Here is a 22,715-nt window from a genome sequence, read left to right as displayed (position 1 = left end):
AAGGATTTTCTCCATGATGGGTGGTTCCCTGGATCCTTAACTTCCGAGTTTGTCTGAAGGTCTAGTATTTGTCAGTGTAAATACTAAGTTACTTAAATTGATGTAAGAAAAAGGAGACTTACCATCAAGTAACTTTAAAGTAAGCTTTAAGTAACTTATAAACACACTATATACAAGAGAGGTCTTTACCATGCCTCTGGTAGAAGCCTCTTACAATACTGAACAGACCAGTATTTATACCAGTCCAACAGGAAGTGACATATGACAGGAAGTGAGGTATGTACACAGTTCATAGTTCACAGTTCATAGTTCACAGGAAGTGATGACATAACTTCCCGGAAGTTAGCATTTTTATCACAGCGCCATTTTGATCCATCGGGGACGGAGGAAAAGTGCGGGAAGCGCCATTTTAGATTTTCAAGATGCCGAAGACTGGCAATATTACTGCTTTCGATAGTGATATAGAGGATTGGACCACATATGTGGAAAGAGTGGAGGTATATTGCAAGGCGAATGAAGTAGCGGATGATAAAAAGGCATCGGTACTTCTAAATCTGATGGGCGCAAGGACATACGGGCTGTTACGAAACTTGATCACTCCAGCCAAACCGATGGACAAGAATTTTAAGGAGATTGTTGATACCTTACAGGAGCACTTAAACCCAACACCGCTGCTGATAGCGGAATGATTCAAATTCTTCAGGAGGAATCAGCACAAGAATTAAAGTAACGCTGATTACCTCACCGAATTAAGAAAGCTGTCAAAGCACTGCCAATTCGGGGCAGGACTGGCAGATTCTCTACGAGACAAATTCGTCTGCGGTCTCCTAAGCGAAGGAACACAGAAAAGACTACTTTCTGAGAAAGATTTGACATTGGACAAGGCTTTCAGTGTGGCTGTATCATACGAAGCAGCAGCAAGAGGAGCTGCAGAGATACAACAAAAGCCACAGGACTTCGGCACCCATGAAATGACACGGGGTTTCGAGAGATGTTATCGCTGCGGCAGATCCACCCATGACCAGAAGGACTGCTGGTTCAAGGACAAAGCATGCAGGCAATGTGGAAAGATGGGACACTTTGCACGTGTATGCAGATCTGGAAAGAAATCCGCTGACAGTAAAAAGGTCAATAAGGAAAAGTACAGAAAGGTACAAATGATGACGGACAGTAGCTCCGAAGACCAGAAGAGCGATAGCGACTCCAGAAACAAGAGACTAAGCTGTCTCAAATTACATAATGTAATTGCCAAAGAAGATTACCAGACCATTTGGGTTACCCTCATGATAGCGGGGTCCCCAGTCAAAATGGAGCTAGATACAGGATCAGCTCTGACCGTCATAAGTCGACGGGATTACGAGCGGCTATTTCCGCATATACCTTTGAAAGACACATCCATTATCTTGAAGACATATACGGGCAGAAAGTATACCCCAGAGGGAAAATAAGGGTGCCTGTTGTATACAACGGCAAGGAAATACAGAAGTTGTATTTATACGTTCTGCAAGATGGTGGTCCACCGTTGTTGGGACGTGAATGGATCAGAAAGATACGTTTAGACTGGCACTCCATTCAGGCACTGACGGTGACCAGTAAGAAAAAAAACGATGATGACGTCATACCTGGACGATTAAAAGAAATCTTGGCTAACGCCAAAGAAGTGTTTCAACAGGAACTAGGAACCCTGAAAGGCGCCACCGCCTCAATAAAAGTGGAAGATGCGGCAATTCCCAAGTTTTTTAAGGCAAGGCCGGTGCCATACGCAATTCGTCCAGCTGTCGAGGCAGAGCTGGAGAATTTGGAAAAAGCAGGCATGTTATCCAAGGTAGATTGGAGCGAGTGGGCAACACCCATCGTCCCGGTCATGAAGAAAACGTTGAATAATGATAAATCTGAAGAACAGAGAAAAGTTCGCATCTGTGGGGATTTCAAGGTGACTGTAAACCCGGTTCTTCACATGGTACAGTATCCTCTTCCGAGGATAGAAGATATTTTTGCCTCACTATCCAGAGGGAAACGTTTCACCAAAATTGACTTAGCACAGGCATATCTACAGATGGAGGTTGAGGAGGCCTCTAAAAAGTATCTCACGATAAACACACACAAAGGCCTGTACCAGTACAATCGACTGGTTTTCGGAGTGGCATCAGCTCCGGCTATCTGGCAAAGAGCTATGGAGCAAGTCCTGCAAGGGATTCTGGGGACTCAATGCTACCTAGACGACATCCTTGTAACAGGAGAAAACGACAACGAGCACCTTGCCAACTTGGAGCAGGTGCTCACGAGGCTGAGAGAACGGGGCCTACGAGCAAATCGCCCCAAGTGCGAATTTTTCCAGAAACAAATATCATATTGTGGCCATGTCATTAACGAAGAAGGGTTGCATAAGTCACCTGAAAAAATTGAAGCGGTCGTAAAGGCCCCAGCGCCTGAAAATGTCTCACAATTAAGGTAGTTCCTGGGATTAGTAAATTACTATCATAAATTTTTACCAAACTTGTCGACGGTTCTGCACCCTCTTAACACACTGCTACAAACAGGAGTAGTTTGGAAATGGAGCGAAGACTGTAAACGTGCCTTCCATAAATGCAAAGGCTTGATCACGTCCAGGGAAGTGTTGGCTCATTACAACCCATCACTGCCAATCAGACTGGCGTGCGATGCATCCCCTTACGGCGTGGGAGCGGTATTATCGCATAGATTCCCTGATGGCTCGGAGCGGCCGATAGCTTTTGCGTCACGCTCATTGAACTCAGCTGAGCGTAACTATGCCCAGATCGACAGGGAGGCACTCAGCCTGGTGTGGGGGGTGAAGAAATTCAACCATTACCTACACGGACAAAAATTTACCTTGCTGACTGACCATCAACCCCTCGTCTCCATATTCAACCCTAAAAAGGGCGTTCCCATTATGACAGTGCAAAGGCATGGGAATGCTGACGGGTTATCGTGCCTACCGTTGCCAACGGTGGAAGAGGCGCCTACAGTGGACCCAGTGGAGATATTCCACTCGACCATAGTGGAATGTCTACCAGTGACAAATTCTACCATTGAAAAGGAAACACGAAATGACCCGACTCTCTCACGAGTCTACGATTTAACGGTGAAGGGATGGCCAGCACATGGCGAACCACTGTTGCCAGCATTCTCGCAAAGAAGAGAACAGCTGTCAGTGTGCCGAGGAACCTTGATGTGTGGATCCAGAGTGGTGATTCCACCCAAACTCAAGGTTAGAGTGCTAAAAGGAACTTCACGAGGGGCATCTGGGTGGAGTGAAAATGAAGAACTTAGCCAGAGCATTTGTGTGGTGGCCAGGTATCGATGGAGACATCGAAGAAATGACCAAGAGCTGTCTAGGATGCCGGAAGGTCCAACACGCCCCACCACATCCATGGGAGTGGCCCTCATCTCCATGGCAAAGGGTACATATCGACTTTGCTGGTCCATTTATGGACTCAATGTTCTTAATCGCGGTGGATGCACACTCCAAGTGGCCGGAGGTAATAAAGATGTCCTCCACCACCACGGAAAAAACCATCACAGTATTAAGGACCATATTCGCCAGGAATGGGCTGCCTGAACAGATCTGTTCTGATAATGGACCGCAATATGTATCCGAAGAATTCAGGAAGTTCTTAAAAAACAATGGGGTTAAGCACTACACGTCCGCCCCATACCATCCCGCCACCAATGGATTGGCTGAAAGGTTTGTCCAGACCTTCAAGGTCATAAAGGCCATGGGTAATGAAGACATAAATCTACAACATAAGGTAGATAACTTCTTGTTTGCGTATAGGAATGCAACACATGTGGTTACAAACCAAACCCCCGCCATGATGTTTTTCAATAGAAGCCTAAGATGCCGGCTGGATTTGGTCAAGCCAAACGTCAGAAGGGACGTAGAGAACCGGCAATTTCAAAGCATGAATGAAAGGCCAGCTAGAACCTTCCAGATAGGTCAACCAGTTTTGGCCCGGGACTACCGTACCAAGAAATGGCAGCCTGGAACTATTTGCACACGACTAGGACCGCTGATGTATACCGTGGACATTGGAGAAAGCATAATAAGGCGCCATGCTGACCAGATCATAGAGTCATCCGAAAAAGGACAACCGACACCACAACTCTATACGCCTAGTGATGAAGCAGAGATACGCATAGTATCTACCTCCGATCCGGTGATACTGGAACCAGATGAATCCGACACTGGCATTGAAGCCGAATCGACCTTGCCAAAAGAACCTACTACACCACCAAGGCGTTATCCGGACTGAGTCAGGAAGCCTCCAGCGAGACTGAATTTGTAATTGATTAACTTCAGCAAATGTGTATATTATTGTTCTTGTAAAAATGTTATTTAATGATTACTTAAAATGTTATGTACTATTTATCTAAAAGGGGAGGAATTGTAGTGTATGTACCTTTAAGAGGAACTATGTTTTTGAAGCCCCTGTATACTGCAGTACCAGTAGTGACCACTCGGGTATATAAGCCTGTGTAGCGTCTTGTGTAGTTAGTTCACCTCCAGACTTTGTTCAGTAAACACTTGTTAAATCAACTCCTGCAATCCGTGTCTCCATTAACACACGGATCTAACATCTCACACTTTCCAACATTATATTCCATCTGCCAAATTTCTGCCCACTCACTTAGCCTGTCTATGTCCTTTTGCAGGTTTTTTATGTCCTCCTCACTCACTGCTTTCCCTCCCATCTTTGTATCGTCGGCAAACTTGGATGTGTTGCACTTGGTCCCCTCCTCCAAATCGTTAATATAGATTGTAAAGAGTTGGGGTCCCAGCACTGACCCCTGCGGAACACCACTAGTTACTGATTGCCAACCCGAGAATGAACCATTTATCCCAACTCTCTGTTTTCTGTTAGATAGCCAATCTTCCACCCATGCCAGTATATTACCCCCAATCCCGTGATTTTTTATCTTGTGCAGTAATCTTTTGTGTGGCACCTTGTCAAATGCCTTTTGGAAGTCCAAACATACCACATCCACTGGTTCCCCTTTATCCACCCTGTTTGTTACATCCTCAAAGAATTCGAGCAAATTTGTCAAACATGACTTCCCCTTCATAAAACCATGCTGACTGTCCGATTAAATTATGCTTATCCAAATGTCCTGTTACTGCTTCCTTAATAATGGACTCCAACATTTTACCAACTACAGATGTTAGGCTAACTGGTCTATAGTTTCCAGCCTTTTGTCTACCTCCCTTTTTAAATAAGGGCATTGCATTAGCAGTTTTCCAATCTGTTGGGACCTTTCCTGAATCCAGGGAGTTTTGGAAAATTACCACCAATGCATCCGCAATCCCTACCGCTACTTCTCTCAAGACCCTAGGATGTAAGCCATCAGGTCCAGGGGATTTATCCGCCTTAAGTCCCATTATCTTACCGAGTACCACCTCCTTAGTGATTTTAATCATGTTTAGCTCCTCCCCCCCATAGACCCCTGTTTGTCCAGTGTTGGGATATTTTTAGTGTCCTCTACTGTAAAGACTGATACAAAATATTTGTTCAGCATTTTTGCCATCTCCATGTTCCCCACTACTAATTTCCCGGTCTCATCCTCTAAGGGACCAACATTCACTTTAGCCACCCATTTTCTTTTTATATAACTGTAGAAACCCTTGCTATCTGTTTATATATTTTTTGCTAGTTTACTTTCATAATCTATCTTCCCTTTCTTAATTAATCTTTTAGTTATTCTTTGCTGGCTTTTAAATGCTTCCCAATCTTCTATCCTCCCACTAGATTTGGCTACTTTATATGCCCTTGTTTTCAGTCAGATATTATCCTTAATTTCTTTACTTAGCCACGGATGGCTGTCTTTTTTCTTTTACGCCCCTTTTTCCTCAGTGGAATATATTTTTCTTGAAAGTTGTGAAATATCTCCTTGAATGTACACCACTGCTCATGTACCGTCTTACACCTTAATCTATTTTCCCAGTCCACTTTAGTCAACTCTGCTCTCATACCTTCATGATTGAAGGTATGATTGTTACTGCTGATTGACCAGCAGCCTGTTTGGAGAAGATGGAAGGGGCCCAGGTGTTTGTGATGGACAGGAGATTCCAGCCAGGCCTGCAAACTGATGAGATAGCCCCGAAAGGCGGGAACCGGACAAAGGAGGGCCATTGGAAATTAATGGGAAACCACTTAACCCAGGATCGGGTGAGAAGTGCGGCCCATCATCTGCCATTAACACTAGCACCTAGATGGGATAGCTCCGAAAGGCGGGAAACCAGACAAAGAAGGGTGATTAAAAAGACATCACTGAACTTTTAGGGTATAAGAGAAGGTAGCTTTGGCCATTCTCGCTCTCTCTTGCTTGCTCTCGTCTTCGCGTGCCCTCATCTCTGAACCAAGAACCGAGCACTCCATCCGGGATGGAGAGAAGAAACCACCACGAGCGACAAGAGCCTCGCCTTGCTCTTTGACTGTAGGAACGAACCTCGAAACTGGGACTTGGATACTGCATCGGCGATACGGAACCAGGAGACACGTTCTACACAGGGAAGCAGCGAGCAAGAAAACGAACAATTGGGGTGAGCATTGTCCAAGCCCACGCATCCTTAAGACCACCGGTACTGTGTGAGGGGGTGTTGTGTGTCCCAACCAATCCAGAGGGGCTTAGTGGGGAGGTTCTGTGTGTATTATATAGTGTATGTTCCAGGGTTTGTAGGACAAGTCCATGTTATACTCTGTATTGCAACACAGTGTGATTTTAGGTGCCTTAATACGAGACAGGGGCCTGTTCGACGGGCCAAGTTGTATTGTTGTACTGTTTGTTTTAAGCCACCAGGAATTTTACATACTGGAAGCGGGTGTGTGTATTAACCTTATCGGTTGAGTCCGAAAAGCTTGTCTGTGTTCCAATCCAGTTCACCGTAATCCCTGTCGTCTAGAACTAAGTAGGAGAGGTGATTCGAACCACCAAGGCAAACCACCTACAAACCGTACCACTTTCCCAGTGGAAACTAGTGTAGACACAGCATAATTTGGCTGGCAGACTTCCTGAGAGGTCAGGTTGCTACAAATGGAACTCACGTGGCAATAAGGGATACCAGTCCTTAAATATTCAGGTAGTATCTACAGGTTAATGCCCAGTATCCAGGAATCACCCATGATGCTTTTATTATGTAACAATCCATAGTGCCCACATTATTTGTAGGTCTTGATAGAATGGCTGTTGGGAGACCAGGTCTACCCTTTGCATCTGTCTCATGTCCCCAAATAGAAAGCCCCGCACAGCAGAGTACAAGTACGATTTCCATGCCACCACCGTAGTACTGTTGAACACACCTTTGTGATGCTAAAATAATGGGGTAGATTTTGCCGAACCTGTCGGGAAGAAGGCGGGACTTCCCCTTTTGGGTTTTTGACCCGCCTACTTCGACGTCCGGCCAATCCGCGCAATTTTCCCTTGATTGACCTTGTTGAGCCCACCCAGTGGGCTCAGCAGGCCAATTAAGGGCCACCCGTCAACAGGTGACGTCACAGACTGAAATTTCATCTGTCAATCTTGACAGATGAAATATCAGTGTCTCACAGCTGTTTGAAGCTGTGAAACACTGACACTCTGAGTTCTAAGCTGAGTCATTCTGCACAGACTCAGTTAGAACTCCTACCGGCACTCAAAGCTGAAGGCTATCACTTTTGACAGATTGCAGCCGTTCAGCTTTCAGTTCTGGCTGAGTGATGCGCTCCCGACGGCTACAGGAAGAAAGGCTGCTAAGTACAGGTAAGTAAAAGTTCTTTATACACTTTAGACACACCAAACACACTTACCTTTGCACTCATGCACCCATCACTCACCTGAGCGCCGACATCGCGACCCCTCCAACTCCTTCAACCCGACGGCCCGTCTGCTCTACCTGGCGTGGTTTGGCGCCGTCGGGAAACCTACACGAAACCCCTCAAAATAGGGATTAGGCTAAAAACTGCCTGTTAGTTAACAGGCAGTTAATTGGCGCTAATCCCTTCCCGCCTGGTTTCGGCGGGTCCCAGTGCGGGGCAGGTACCTGCCGCCCCTGAAACTTACGTGGGGTGGGGTTTTGGGCAGGATGGTGGCGGGACCCCCAAATTCAGGATTTTCCCTCCACCCACATGCCTGAAACCCCGCCTGATGGCTCCCCGAAAATCTAGCCCTATGATTCTGTTATTTGGACTACTCAGGCGGGGTGTTGCTCTCCATTTCAGACAAGTTGTCCCAAATCATCACCATCTTGCTGTACAATTTGCCATCCAACGAGAGGAAGCAAACAACAGCTCGATTAGAAGGCCAATGGGTCTGCACGACCACAGAAAGACAATGAGGCAGGGGAGGAGATCTACAGGGAAGGAGTTGATGGACAGGCAAGGATTGGTAAGGCATTCTGCAATCAGGAACTTCTTCCAGTAATGGAGACACCTGCCACTGAACAATTTTGTTTTTGTTATGAAAACCCACACAGTGTCCCACCCAAGAACATGCCGTACATTCCTTATACCGAAGCGGAACTGCCATTTTTCAGTCCCCTCCCACCTCCCTCTCTGTGCAAAGTAGCACACATACTGTTTGTGTTGTCAGTACTCACTCAGAGCAGAACTTTGAACTCTTTCATGCAAAGTATTAGTGAACTCTACTAGGATTGTGTCCTACAGCTTTTTTGCAACAATAGTGTGCTGAGAAAATGGGCAAATGTCATCTCCACATTTGCATGCTATCTCTCTGAGGGTGCAGCAGCTCATCCTTTAGATTTGCTCCACGCCTTCTGTGCATGAGTGAGAATCATGTTTACAAAGAATGGTACACTTGGCATTTCTCCTGATGCAACTGAACCTCTTACGTAATTTTTCCCAGGATCCGTTGAATCTGGGATACTACATTAACCTGCTCTACAACCTCCACCCTGTACCTATAATTTAATTAGTGGCTGGCCTTTAGCTCCAAAAAGGGCTTGCATGTTTACAAGAGCAAATATAACATCTTACCTCTTCCTTTGTTTTCTTGGATATCACACGAAGCCAGTCTCCAATCATGCTGAGGACAGCTGCAAAGTAGGCCAAACCCACTAGAATCCAGAACCAGACTAATGGTTTATACCATTCTCGATAATGAATAGCTATGTTTCCGCCTGAATAAACAGATTACACAGAACTAAGTGCACACATTTTATAGAGGTAACTTTTAATTGTTTCTTGTTATTGTGCAGTATATTGGAAAATGAGAGTCTCTTGCTTAATTTTCAGACATGATCTAATTTCACAGCAATTGCTGTCCCTAACCTCTATCACCTGCTGTGATGTTTCAGTGACAGAACACAGACACATTCAGCACTGGCAGAAACATTACTGATGTTCTACATGTTGTAATGCATTTTTTGTAAGTGTTAAAATTCACAAAAATACTCAGCAACTCAAAAAACAGCAGTAGTTTTTATTAGCATTAAGTAAATTGGCCTTGGTTTGACCAAAACTGGCCTAAGCCAATCAAATTCAGAGCTGGAAACAAACAGCTAAAATTACTATTTCCAATTATAAATCAATAGGAAAAGCACCGATTTTGTCACAATCAGCAATAATTTGCTTACGCAAATGTATTCCTGTCTGGCCTGAAAAACAATACTAGCCGCTGTTTTGTCTGACTTCAAGATGGGGCATCTGGCCTGCTGTTTCTGTTGCCATTATTACAATCCTCTGTCACATTTTATTTACACTAATATATGTTGTACATCCTGCTCTTTCAATTATTTATCTCTTTATACAGAGTAATACATTAAGCCATCAGATTAGTCTAACATAGGGCCCTGCAGTTGGCAAGCTATCAAAAAATGCATGAAGCAAACCAATAGAAAAACTTAGGAAAAGAAAGACTTGCATTTATATAGCGCCTTTCATGACCAAAGCGCTTTACAGTCAATTAAGTACTTTTGAAGTGGAGTCACTGTTATAATGTGGGAAACGCGGCAGCCAATTTATGCACAGCAAGATCCCACAAACAGCAAGGTGATAATGACGAGATAATCTGTTTTTGTTATGTTGGTTGAGGGATAAATATTGGGCAGGACACCGGGGATAACTCCCCTGCTCTTCTTCGAAGATAGTGCCATGGGATCTTTTACGCCCACCTGAGAGAGCAGACGGAGATTCAGTTTAACGTCTCATCCAAAAGATGGCACCTCCGACAGTGCAGCACTAGTTTTATGTGCTCAAGTCCCTGGAGTGGGACTTGAACCCACAACCTTCTGACTCAGAGGCGAGAGTGCTACCAACTGAGCGACAGCTGATTCTTGGACATTTAGATAAACAGAGAAACAGACTCTGAGACTGTAAAGTGCTATTCATCCCTGAACTTTTTTTTAGCTCTATATAAGATCTGAACTTATCTGAAGCATTTTGTAAGTTTGAAGCTAATTTCACATCAGTTGAGACTGATATCCATAACAGAATGAGAGAAAAAGGTGAAATCTGCAGTTTGTGTTTTTAGATTAATTTGAGTTAATTTCTATTAGGAAGAACATCTGTTACATGTGCTTCAATAGTCTACTACTAGCTAACAAGTTGAAGAATAGATCCCTTCAACACCTTATAGCATGTACAATACATCATCAATTTTCAAGCTCTCTACATTGCATTCCTACTAGAACATAACTTGTCAATTTTCTTATGAATTTGCCGCTTATTGGAAAACCCTTCTGATGAAAACTAAAAATGAGCAATCTGTTTATACTTTTGAAAATGGAATGTATGCTTCCCTTTTCATCTAATTTTCCCCATTTTGTTGTTAGCTTTAGCCATTTTAGGCCCATCAAGCTTCATACTTTTCCTATCTGACAGAGCAGGGAGGTGATCTACCTGCGTGCATCCACAGAGGATAATGTGATGGTAAAACAAGTGTAAAACACCAAGGTATAAACATTAGACACAGACAATTGCTGCCTTTGAAATAAACATTTGGCATTTCACTCTTGTCTTTGCTCCATTCATTTCTAAATTCTCTAAAATTGCCACATGTACACCGTATAATTTCTCCAACAAGTATTAGTAACAATAGGATAACTAGCCAATAATTTGATGTTGGACTCCAGACATTATTGCACTGTAAAATTTATGGGGATTTTTCAAAGGAGTGGTACTTATACTAAAAGCCACTCAAAAGGCAGGGCAAAAGAGTAACAGAGCTGTTATAGTAACAATTTGGTTTTTGTGGTAATTGCTTGCGCCCTGGCCAACATTAATCCCTCAACCAACACCTAAAAAACAGATTATCTGGTCATTTATTTCACTGTTGTTTGTGGGAGCTTGCTGCACGCAAATTGGCTGCTTTGTTTCCTACATTACAAAAAAAAGGACGTGAAAGTTGCTATATAAATGCATGTCTATCTATACCTATCTGTCTTACATGAATATTGCATCAGGTTTGCTAACTACTAAAGCTACTGACAGTAAAGACAACTTTATTCAAGTTTTGTCATAATCCATATGATTATCTTCACTACTCTGGCACAATGCAACAGGATGAAAATGTTTTAACTATCACGTTAATGTATATTCCAAAACCACACACAGGATCTCGTCACCAGGTTCTAGTTTTAGAAGGCATCAGTATTTTCCATGGGCTCGTATAATGAAGATGCACATAATTATTCATTCATTATGGTTTGAACTTTACTGAAGCAGAAGTTGTAGTTACCATGGGGTTGCTATAGGTTCAGCAAAAATAATAGAAGTGAATAACTAAGGTAGAAACGGCTTTTTGGTTGATAGGATATGTGAGTGATTTTGATTTGCGTCAAAGAGTACTGCTGCAGAAGTAATCTTAGGTGAAGCAACAGAAAAGGCTACTAGAAAAGTAATGTAAGTTATTAAATATTAAAAATATGCAATCTCACACACTCGTCATTTTTAGAAAAAAACTTAAAACCTGTGCTTCACATAGATAAATATTTGGGAAAATTACAGCAAACTGCCGACAAACTAATTTTAAAAAAAAATTCTCCTTGTAAAAACACACAAATGGGGTTAAAATATACAATACCATATTATTGTTAGTGGTTTATCAAGTGTTGAAGCCCCATAGTGTCATAAGTGTGAGCAATTATTTATTTAATGCAAGTTATGCTCAACGCTGTGTCTAAAATTCAGCCAAGGTGGGCAACTCACCTTTGTGAGGAAGCATGAGGAGGAATGTCTGATCCAAGTGGGTTTCTTGATCAGCGGCACATTGCTTTAAAACTCTATCACTGGACAACCAAAGCAAAATGACATATGATCGGCCTAGAGTTTCCGCATGATTTACGCCCAGATATCAGCGTAATCTGGGCGGAATCAAATAAAATAGCGCTAAAGATTGCGGAATTTTAAGCGAGTGAGTTGCGCGCATAACCACTTTACGCTGGAGTATCTGCGGTCTTTTACACTGGTTCAAAAGTCCATTGGCCCGAAGCAGTCCCCGCCCACAAAACTGGCCGCGCCCCCAGGTCAGAATGGCGACTTTCTGCCAGGTGCGCCTGTTCGAGGGTATTCATTACATTGTGCCCAAATGCTCAGGTGCACAGGCACCTGTGGTCACATTAATCCAGCATTAATCATCTGTCCAGCAGTCAACTGAAACCTAATCTAGGTCTGTTTCTCCTGCCGATGCTGCAATTACAGTAAATTACTTTAAATTCAGTCAACTGATCTACCCTTGATACATCAAAGACCTGTGGCCAGCTGTCAATTGAAGCCACACAGGTGTGTCCTGCTGTGCTGCAGTAATTAGCTAATTGAAGACAGCAGCAACCAATTGTACAAGTGACTTAACTTGTGATCTTCGGCCTCACTCTGAAGGGAAGTTTTATACGACCCCACCCAGTACCTTGAGGCCCCACTGGCCCTGTTCTGTTCCTGAATCGATTACATTCAAAATACGCTGCTTGATTGCACTGATTCATGGGAGATTGTATGTTCAGGTTTATGCTAATGAGTTTGCCAGAAACATCAGCATAACTTCACCTCGGCAAAACCGGCGCAGTGTCCCGCGCATTCTGGCCACATTTTGCCGATTGCACCCCTAGCGGAAACTACATACCGATAACTTTGCATAAAAACATAAAATCCATAATGCACCAGAGTTTGTACAATTGTTCCATAAATTGAGTTTTAAGTGCATTCTGGACTGCATTGGGCATTGTGTAACAGCAATTTTTTTTTAAATTAAGAGCATGCACTCACTATTTTTATTTTCACTGCAAATAGTTAACATCTTTCTGTAATGTAAAATAATCAGACATTGCTATAGCAGAGCTGATTTATGCTGCTTACAGGCTGTTTAAATTGCCTATGGTCACTTAAACAGCAACTAGTGCAATGCTCTGCCTGCCAAGGATCAACCCAGAATGTCATTATTTCCCAATCATATGCTTCCCAACTGTGCAAACAATATCAGGGATAGCTCAGGTTTTTGACTCAGATTTACATTCATCCCTAGTTAGACAAACTGTAGCAGCAACAAACTAAGATCCTGATCCCTTATTCTAGTCATACTAAGTGGATTGGAACTAATAATAAATTGCAATAAATATAAGATTGGTTGCTGAAAAATGCAAGAAAAAATATAAACAAACTAATATAGAGATATTTTATTAAAGCCATAAATTTGTACCTGAAATGATCTTAGGCCAGTACACTGTTTACCTGCTACGTAGTCACCAAATCCTACAGTTGTTAAGGTGATAACAACAAAATAGATGGAGTCCAGAGTTGTCCAACCTTCGATGTGCTTAAAAATAATTGCCGGGATAGTCACAAAAACAAGGCAGCCCGCTAGAATGAAAAGGATTGTGGAGATGACTCGAATTTTAGTTTGGCTCACTTGCTTTTTCTGAAAAGAAGAGACAAGCAATTAAGGTTTATATCTATAACTGATGACCGAAATTGATTGAATGTAAATACTGGATATTGAAATGGCAAATTGCTTTGTTTGATAGAAATAATTGTAAATGAAAGGTCTTTATTAAGGTCACAGATAATGTTGTTGGGAAATAGAACATTTTTCCTACTTTACCCTCAATGACACGTGAAGCCTCTGAGTATAGATTTTAGGAGAAATGCACAAATAGGGGACAGGTGGTGCAGTGCCCTTTACCTCTGAGACATGGGTTCAACTGCAATGAAAGTCTCCTCTCTGTGAGGGTGGGGGGCAGTGGTGCAGTAGTTATCACACTGCCCTTTAACTTCTGGGATATCTGTTAAAACACTGGTCAGAGGAAACTGGACTTTTACATTGCCGTGCCAGTTATAGAAGAGCAGCACTGTACTGGCCTCCCATTGTTGCACTCATTTACTTTTCCGCCTGCAACTGTACTCCGCCCAGAAGTGGCGTCGCCAAATGTGGTGACAGTTCACGAGACCTGCGGAAGCATGGACCACAACTTCTGCTAGAACAAAGGAAGTCACTCTTTCATATTTCCAAGTACAGCCAGCAGTGAGAGGACTGGGGACTTGTCATCGGCTGGACTTTTATAAAGTAAAGGCGCCTATAGTGACCTCTGTCTGTTAGGTGTAAGGGTCTTACGTGAAATGAACTTGGTTGATTTTACACCAATGAGCACATGCCCAGGTCATAAGACTTCCCCTACTTTGACAGTAAATTGGCCAGTGAGAGATCACAAATGACGGGTCTAGGAAATGGTGCAACAAGAAATGTTGTTGGGCCTCGTTGCCAGCACTAATATCCCTCACTTTATAAACACAAAATTTAGCATAACATTTAAAGAAAAAGAAATAGATTCTTAAGTTCTCTAAACATGTGATAGTCAGCAATTGAACAAAATATATGCCAAATAGCCATCAGAGAGAGGTGACCAGTTTCTGGATTGGATTCAAGACTACAGAAGAGAATTTCCACAAGATTCTCTTGATTTCTTGATGAAATTTCAGCAGGAGATCAGTGGAAACCCTGGAGAAACTGCATTAAATGGCTGTTTTCAGCTGTTTATGCCATTTCTCTGGGAGTTCTGCTGATCTCTCAGTGGAGAACACCTGTGGAAATTCTGGGCACACATCTCTGAGGTCCAAGAACCACTGCACAGTTTGAGGAAATCCAAATCCAAAACTGAACTTGAAGTTCATACTTTGATTTTTGGATTCATGAAGGCAAAGCTTGCATTTGGATTTTGAAATAATATAATCCTTTGGTGTAGTTTCAATTGTTACCACTCACAGCGCCTATTACTACATTTACCTGAAATGGGTACAAGAGCCATCTGAAGTCCAAATTGATCTGAAATTCTGCATTGAAGGATAGGATGGTAGCACAGCATGTTGGCACTTCAAAGCACTATGCCATAAAATGGTAGGATTTGGGTTCTCCTTTCCAATTGACCATATGGTGAATTTCTATCCTTAGCCATGCTATCAGCGTAAGGTGTAGAGCAAAATCAAGATATTTTCATACAGGCTGGAGGAAAAATCAAAAGGCAAGACAAACCAGGGCATTCTTGCACACCTCCTAGTACTGTACTCAAGAGCAATACTTGTTGATTAACTGCCATCTCAGTCAGATGTGGCATAAGGAAAGAACTATAAATTAAAAAAACATATGGGATGTAGGGCAAATCTGACTAAATTGACCCAATTCAGATCACTTGGCTGGCTCAGACTGTGTGTGGGGGAGTGGGGCTGCTAAAATTCTTATGGGCTTGGTCTGCCAGCACAAGTGTGGTGGACCCATGGCCACCCATATTGAATGACATCAAACTTGCCCCAAATTGTGGGGGTGGGGTCATTAGTTTGTTCAGAGCTGGTGGCTGGTACAGGCAAGGGCACATCAGGAGCACCCACTCCCAATCCGCATGCCAGAAGGCAGAGCGGCGCACACGCACCCCATTAGGTTGCACCCAAGGCTGTTCCCAGGCTAAAGAGAAACCAGCACTGAAAGACCTTCGGCTCCAATGGAGCCATAGCTCTGGCAGCATAAAATAATCAATCCCCTCCAGGATTTATTATCTTACTTCAGTCATGGTCTGGCACCTTTCCTATGTTCTCAGCTGGACTCAACCCAACTTTCAACTGGCATGAGTGCCACTAAGACCTTTTAAGGGCACAAATGGCAGAATTCCCAGGGCAACCCAGGAACTCCCCCAGACATCCCCTCTTGATTTTTTTGGGGGGGATGGGGTGGAGCGCAGGTCAAAGATCTGCCCATGGTCCCCACCCTTTAGAAATGGTTGGACCAAAATCAATTTTCCAGACCACCCCCAGAACTGTCCCAGGACTGATTGGAACTTTGACCCTAGCTCTCTCTGCATTCCCTTTAGATCTGACGTCTCCTAATATAATTCCCCCAAAGGCATGATATCCTTTATCATAAACTTCAGTACACTTCCACAACTAGCTGACATGGTGTGGGAGGATTAATTTTGCTCTAACTGAGATGCACTGTTGCATTGTTATGCAGCGCTTCATCTAGCAGTCAGGCCAGGAACTGATAAGCGTGCCCATTGAGAAAAAGTAATTGGAATCTCAGTGAATGTTAGGTTCTGAACTCAGAATCCTTTGGATGGAAACTGATCATTTTGAACGGCTGCTGGGAGCCTGGTGTAAGATATTTCATGAAATAGCAAGCCAGGATTTAAAGGTGCAAATCTGCTTTGTCTTTAAAATCTACACAAACAACTTTGGGCAAGGTCTTTTCAATGTATTCTTTAAGCCATTTTAGTTGACGGTCTTGGTAATCCAGCAAATTTAGTCTGATGACCCACATATTTACATTAATAATATAATTAACAAACAAATTATGGCTGAAATTTCACTACTTATTGGAATTGTTGCAACCATTTCATATTCAGATACACACCAGAGAACAGCTGTAAATGACATATTGATAATGACATTGATAATGATATGACAAATCTAATTCAGCTGGTCAGAAGATCCATTTAACTGGAAAGTTATACATACAATTAATTTGTTGTCTGAAATTTTTCAATGTTTCCTCCAAAATTAGGATGTTGTTTAATAATTTGACAGTATTTAACAATTACAAGTAAAATAATTGTACACATTTAGCCAAATAAAGTAGGGGATTGGGACTCCAATGTCTCCTGAATTACTCATATGCTGCCAGACAGTCTACTTCTTTAAAGAAGGTAGATTGCAACATTCTTCTAATAAACATGAATGCAAAGGGTTCCCTTTATTTTTGATTTGTTTTATTGTGGTTTTCTCCCGCTTTAGGTCTAAAGGTGTCACACACCATTCTCTTTTTGAGACAGTGGGGTGGAGGCTTTGCTACCTGGCAGCTAATTAGGTGGCTCTATAACCATCCGCAAGGATGGCATAACAGTCACCAAAGGTGAAACGCCTTCAATTTTCCAGTCTTCCATGTGAAGAAAGGCCTCAGCTCCACTGATATTGCACCCAACACCACACTGGGAATTGCAGGTAAAAACACATGCCCTTCCACTGCAGGTAATAATGTATTGTCACACCCACGCACTATGTCACCATGCCATCTCGTGGAGCAGTCTTTGAAAAAGTTACGTGGATTTATGTATTTGCTTTTGGCACAGCCGTTACTGCTAACATTTATTTCCTCATTGTTTAAAACTGAATTAAGTGAGCGGTAACTCAAATTAAGATACAGCAAAGTACAAATATTTTTGTTGTTAGCTGTTTCCAAAGTTCCATCTCCCCTCAGGTTCGCATTCTATGAACTATATGTTGGCTGATAGCATCTGTCATAAAGGTTTGATGAATTGAACAAAATGGCTACTTTCATAAAATCTATAAATTCCTGCTATATATCATCTATAGTAACGTAATTAAATAAATGATTTTAAGTCAATTTTCTGGTTTAATTCACATCCCACATATTAAATGTTCAAGTTTCAGTGCTAACCCTAAAAACTTCACATAAGCCAAAATAAACCTGACACTTCACCTGACGAAGGAGCAGCGCTCCGAAAGCTTGTGATTTCAAATAAAGCTGTTGGACTATAACCTGGTGTTGTGTGACTTCTCACATTTGTCCACTCCAGTCCAACACCGGAATCTCCACATCATGAGTAAAATAAAGTTATTTTTCTATTGTCTATTTTGGGGTCTTTAAATCAAAATAATCACCTACCGTCTAAAAATGTCAACTTGATGTGAAACAAGAATATAGATTTTTGAGGCTGATAAACGTCCTTGGTTAAGGGTGTGGTATTTCGGAGGGTGCTTTACTTTAACTGTATACTAAGTAGTTACCACACAATCAGCATGTTGTTTTCCCATATGTAGAAAGAAGCATTGTAGGTGATTAGGGAAGCTGCAGTGGATTTTCTTTCGGTGGTTTCAGTAGCTGAAGAATTACACCATAAATTTTTGATTAAGTCTTTCCACAATAGAAAAATTGCCTCTAAATTCTAAGGATACCTTAATATTTCTCAATCTATGGAACACTCTGCAGTATCTGGAATTCCACTGCAGTATCTGGAATTCCACTGTTCTTTGTATGTATATTTCGATAAGGTCCCACATAAAAGGTTAGCATGCAAAATTAAGGCACATGGGATTGGGGGCAAGGTATTGACTTGGATAGAGAACTGGTTGGCGGGCAGAAAGCAAAGAGTTGGAATAAACGGGTCGTTTTCCGAGTGGCAGGCAGTGACTAGTGGGGTACCGCAAGGATCGGTCCTAGGACCCCAGCTGTTCACAATATATATTAATGATCTGGACGAGGGAATTGGATGTAATATCTCCAAATTTGCAGATGACACAAAGCTGGGTGGGAGGGTATGCTGTGAGGAGGATGTCATGAAACTCCGGTACGATTTGGACAGGTTGGGTGAATGGGCAGAAACATGGCAAATGCACTATAATGTGGATAAATGTGAGGTTATCCACTTTGGTGGCAAAAACAGGAAGGCAGATTATTATTTGAATGGCAATAGATTGGGAGAAGGGGAAGTGCAAAGAGACCTGGGTGTTCTTGTGCACCAGTCGCTGAAGGTAAGCATGCAGGTGCAGCAGGCGGTTAAGAAGGCAAATGGTATGTTGGCCTTCGTAGCAAGAGGGTTCGAGTACAAGAACAAGGATGTCTTGCTGCAGTTGTACAGGGCCTTGGTGAGACCGCACCTTGAGTATTGTGTGCAGTTTTGGTCACCTTATCTGAGGAAGGACGTTCTTGCCATGGAGGGAGTGCAGCGAAGATTCACCAGGCTGATACCTGGGATGGCAGGAATGACGTACGAGGAGAGATTGTGTCAATTGGGCTTATACTCACTGGAGTTTAGAAGATTGAGAGGGGATCTCATCGAAACCTATAAAATTCTGTCAGGTCTGGACAGACTAGATGCAGAAAGGATGTTTCTGATGGCCGGGGAGTCCAGAACCAGGGGTCATAGTCTAAGGATAAGGGGTAAGCCATTTAGGACTGAAATGAGGAGGAATTTCTTCACCCAGAGAGTGGTGAACCTGTGGAATTCTCTGCCACAGAGGGCGGTGGAGGCCAGTTCATTAAATATATTCAAGAAAGTGTTGGATATATTTCTTGAGGCTAAAGGGATCAAGGGATATGGGGAGAAGGTACTGAATTTGGATGATCAGCCATGATCTCATTGAATGGCGGAGCAGGCTCGAAGGGCCGAATGGCCTACTCCTGCTCCTATCTTCTATGTTTCTATGAATGACATTAGGTACGGTAGTGTAGTGACTATGTTACTGGACTAATAATCCAGCAGCCTGGACTAATAATCCAGAGAACACGACAATGGCCATTTGGGAACTTGAATTCAGTTTTTTAAAATTCTAGAAATAAATAGCTGGTACCAGTAAAAGTGACAATGAAGCTGTAGGATTATCGTAAAAACCCAACTGATTCACTAATGTCCTTTAGGGAAGGAAACATGCCATCCTTACTCGGTCTGGTTTATATGTGACTCCAGTTTAACACCAATGTGGTTGACTCTAAACTGCCCTAACAAGACACTCAGTTGTATCAAGACAACTATGCAGCGGTTCAAGAAGAAGGCTCACCACTGCCTTCTCAGGGGCAATAAATACTGGCCTTGCCTGTGACACCCACATCCCAAAAATGAATTAAAAAATATATAATAACACCAGGCCCAGACGAGATGTATCCCAGGCTGCTGTGGGAGGCAAAGGAGGAGATTGCAGGGGCTCTGACACAAATTTTCAGAACCTCTCTGGCCACAGGGGATGTACCAGAGGACTGGAGAACAGCTAACGTAGTACCATTATTCAAGAAGGGTAGCAGGGATAAACCAGGGAATTACAGGCCAGTGAGTCTAACATCTGTGGTAGGGAAATTATTGGAAAAAATTCTGAGGGACAAAATTAGTCTCCACTTGGAGAGGCAAGGATTAATCGGGGATAGTCAGCATGGCTTTGTCAAGGGTAAATCATGTCTGACAAATCTGATTGAATTTTTCGAGGGGGTGACTAGGGGGGTGGATGAGGGAAATGCTGTGGATGTGGTTTACATGGACTTCAGTAAAGCTTTTGACAAGGTCCCGCATAGGAGACTGGTCAAGAAGGTAAGAGCCCATGGGATCCAGGGTGCCTTGGCGCGTTGGATCCTAAACTGGCTGAGTGGCAGGAGGCAGAGGGTGATGGTCGAAGGTTGCTTTTGTGACTGGAAGCCTGTGTCCAGTGGGGTACCTCAGGGATCGGTGCTGGGTCCCTTGTTGTTTGTGATCTACATAAATGATTTGGATGAGAATGTAAAAGGTATGATCAGTAAGTTCGCAGATGACACGAAAATTGGTGGGGTGGTAAATTGTGAGGAGGAAAGCCTCAGGCTACAGGACGATATAAACGGGTTGGTCAGATGGGCGGAAAAGTGGCAAATGGAATTTAACCCTGAAAAGTGCGAGGTGATGCATTTTGGACGGACAAATAAGGCAAGGGAATACACAATGAGTGGTAGGACGCTAGGAAGTACAGAGGGTCAGAGGGACCTTGGTGTACATGTACATAGATCCCTGAAGGCAGCGGAACAGGTAGATAAGGTGGTTAAAAAGGCATATGGGATACTTGCCTTCATTAGCCGAGGCATAGAATATAAGAGCAGGGAGGTTATGATGGAGCTGTACAAAACGCTGGTGAGGCCACAGCTGGAGTACTGTGTGCAGTTCTGGTCGCCTCACTATAGGAAGGATGTGATTGCTTTGGAGAGGGTGCAGAGAAGATTCACCAGGATGTTACCTGGGATGGAGCGCCTCAGTTATGAAGAGAGGCTGGACAGGCTGGGGTTGTTTTCCTTGGAGCAAAGAAGGCTGAGGGGGGACCTGATTGAGGTGTACAAAATGATGAAGGGCATAGATAGGGTAGATAAAGAGGAACTTTTCCCCTCAGTAGGGGGGTCAATAACAAGGGGGCATAGATTCAGGGTAAGGGGCAGGAGATTTAGAGGGGATTTGAGGAGGAACTTTTTCACCCAGAGGGTGGTTGGAATGTGGAACGCACTGCCTGAAAGGGTGGTAGAGGCAGGAACCCTCACAACATTCAAGAAGCATTTGGATGAGCACTTGAAATGCCATTGCATACAAGGCTATGGACCAAATGCTGGAAAATGGGATTAGACTGGACAGGGATGGAAGGGCGGCGCAGACACGATGGGCCGAAGGGCCTCTTTCTGTGCTGTAAAACTCTATGACTCTATGACTCTATGACACTGACCTGTAGATCCTGTGCAGTTTGATATAGTATTATTTATTCTATTGTATCTAGTTACAGGAAACTTTCTGGTATCCGGCACCGACGGGACCGAGTTGGTGCCGTCCCATCAAAACTGCCGTATAAACCAGCGCTAATGTTAAAACATACGGAGCTTCTCAGCTCCGTATGAAACAACAAACCCTGTTTCAAAACAGTCGGCCGCAGCTTAAAAGCATCTCTGTAGCTAAGCAACAGCTTCAGCTAGACGCTTGGGAGCCACGACTGGAAAAAAAAAAGCAACGAGAAGTAAAAAAACTTATAGGAAACGGCTCCTGAATTTTGCCGGTAGATAGAGCTTTCTGGACATTTAACCTCCGGTTAAACGAAAGTTTCCTGTACTTTGCTACATTAAAAAACAATGCTTTGGTTAAGTTTCTACTGTGATTGCCCTACTTATTTTGCTGTCTGTTCATTCATGGATCATTCTCTCATAATGCACCAAAGGAAGTGTGAATTATTATTTATTTTGGTGAAGGGGGAACTGTGTTACATTAATGGAGTAAAATGTGTGAACATTTGAATCTATAATGATGTAATCATTGTTAAATACATATACATACAAGTATAAATATTCAATTTATACTTTGTTAAATTGTTCAGTATATCAAAACCTTCTGAGAATGAACAGCTTATAGTCCATAAAGTTCATGATGCATAAAATAATATATTAAAATAATGAATATCTGTCAACTTACTCTGAATACTTTCTCCACTCTTGCAATGCTTTTACCAAAGATTGTGCCCAATTGATCCCCAATCCCTGCTAACAGAAAGCCGAAGAGAGGAATTCCAAACAATGCATATAAGATGCAGAATATTTTCCCTCCTTCAGTACTGGGTGCAATATTCCCATAACCTATTAAAATAAATAAGAACACATTTTTGGGATATAATAGTAAAGACAGGCTTGTCTGCTGCTACTTAACAGATAGTTGTCAGGAATTAATACACTAGATCATCAAACAGTTCTAGAGATAGACATGAAAGATATAGCGTAGAAGTGGCAATTGG

At 42.8% G+C, this 22,715-nt stretch overlaps 1 protein-coding gene across 1 annotated transcript in view; it reads right to left on the bottom strand.

The window, feature by feature from the left end:
* Positions 1-22,715, bottom strand: part of LOC147109199 (potassium channel subfamily K member 10-like) — a 52,816-nt gene that overhangs the window by 15,036 nt on the left and 15,065 nt on the right. Inside the window, exons 4-6 of the mRNA XM_086002898.1 lie at positions 22,400-22,560; positions 13,674-13,860; positions 8,988-9,130 (exon numbers count right to left, since the gene is read on the bottom strand). Coding sequence (XP_085859024.1) covers positions 8,988-9,130; positions 13,674-13,860; positions 22,400-22,560 — 491 coding nt within the window. The remainder of the gene's footprint in view (positions 1-8,987; positions 9,131-13,673; positions 13,861-22,399; positions 22,561-22,715) is intronic.

Source organism: Somniosus microcephalus, chromosome 12, assembly GCF_052327205.1.
Source record: "Somniosus microcephalus isolate GS21.2 chromosome 12, FLI_Smic_1.0, whole genome shotgun sequence".
In the NCBI taxonomy this organism is placed as follows: Eukaryota; Metazoa; Chordata; class Chondrichthyes; order Squaliformes; family Somniosidae; genus Somniosus; species Somniosus microcephalus.
The sequence above is the reverse complement of the archived record's forward strand: the minus strand, read 5'-3'. Positions and strand labels throughout refer to the sequence as shown.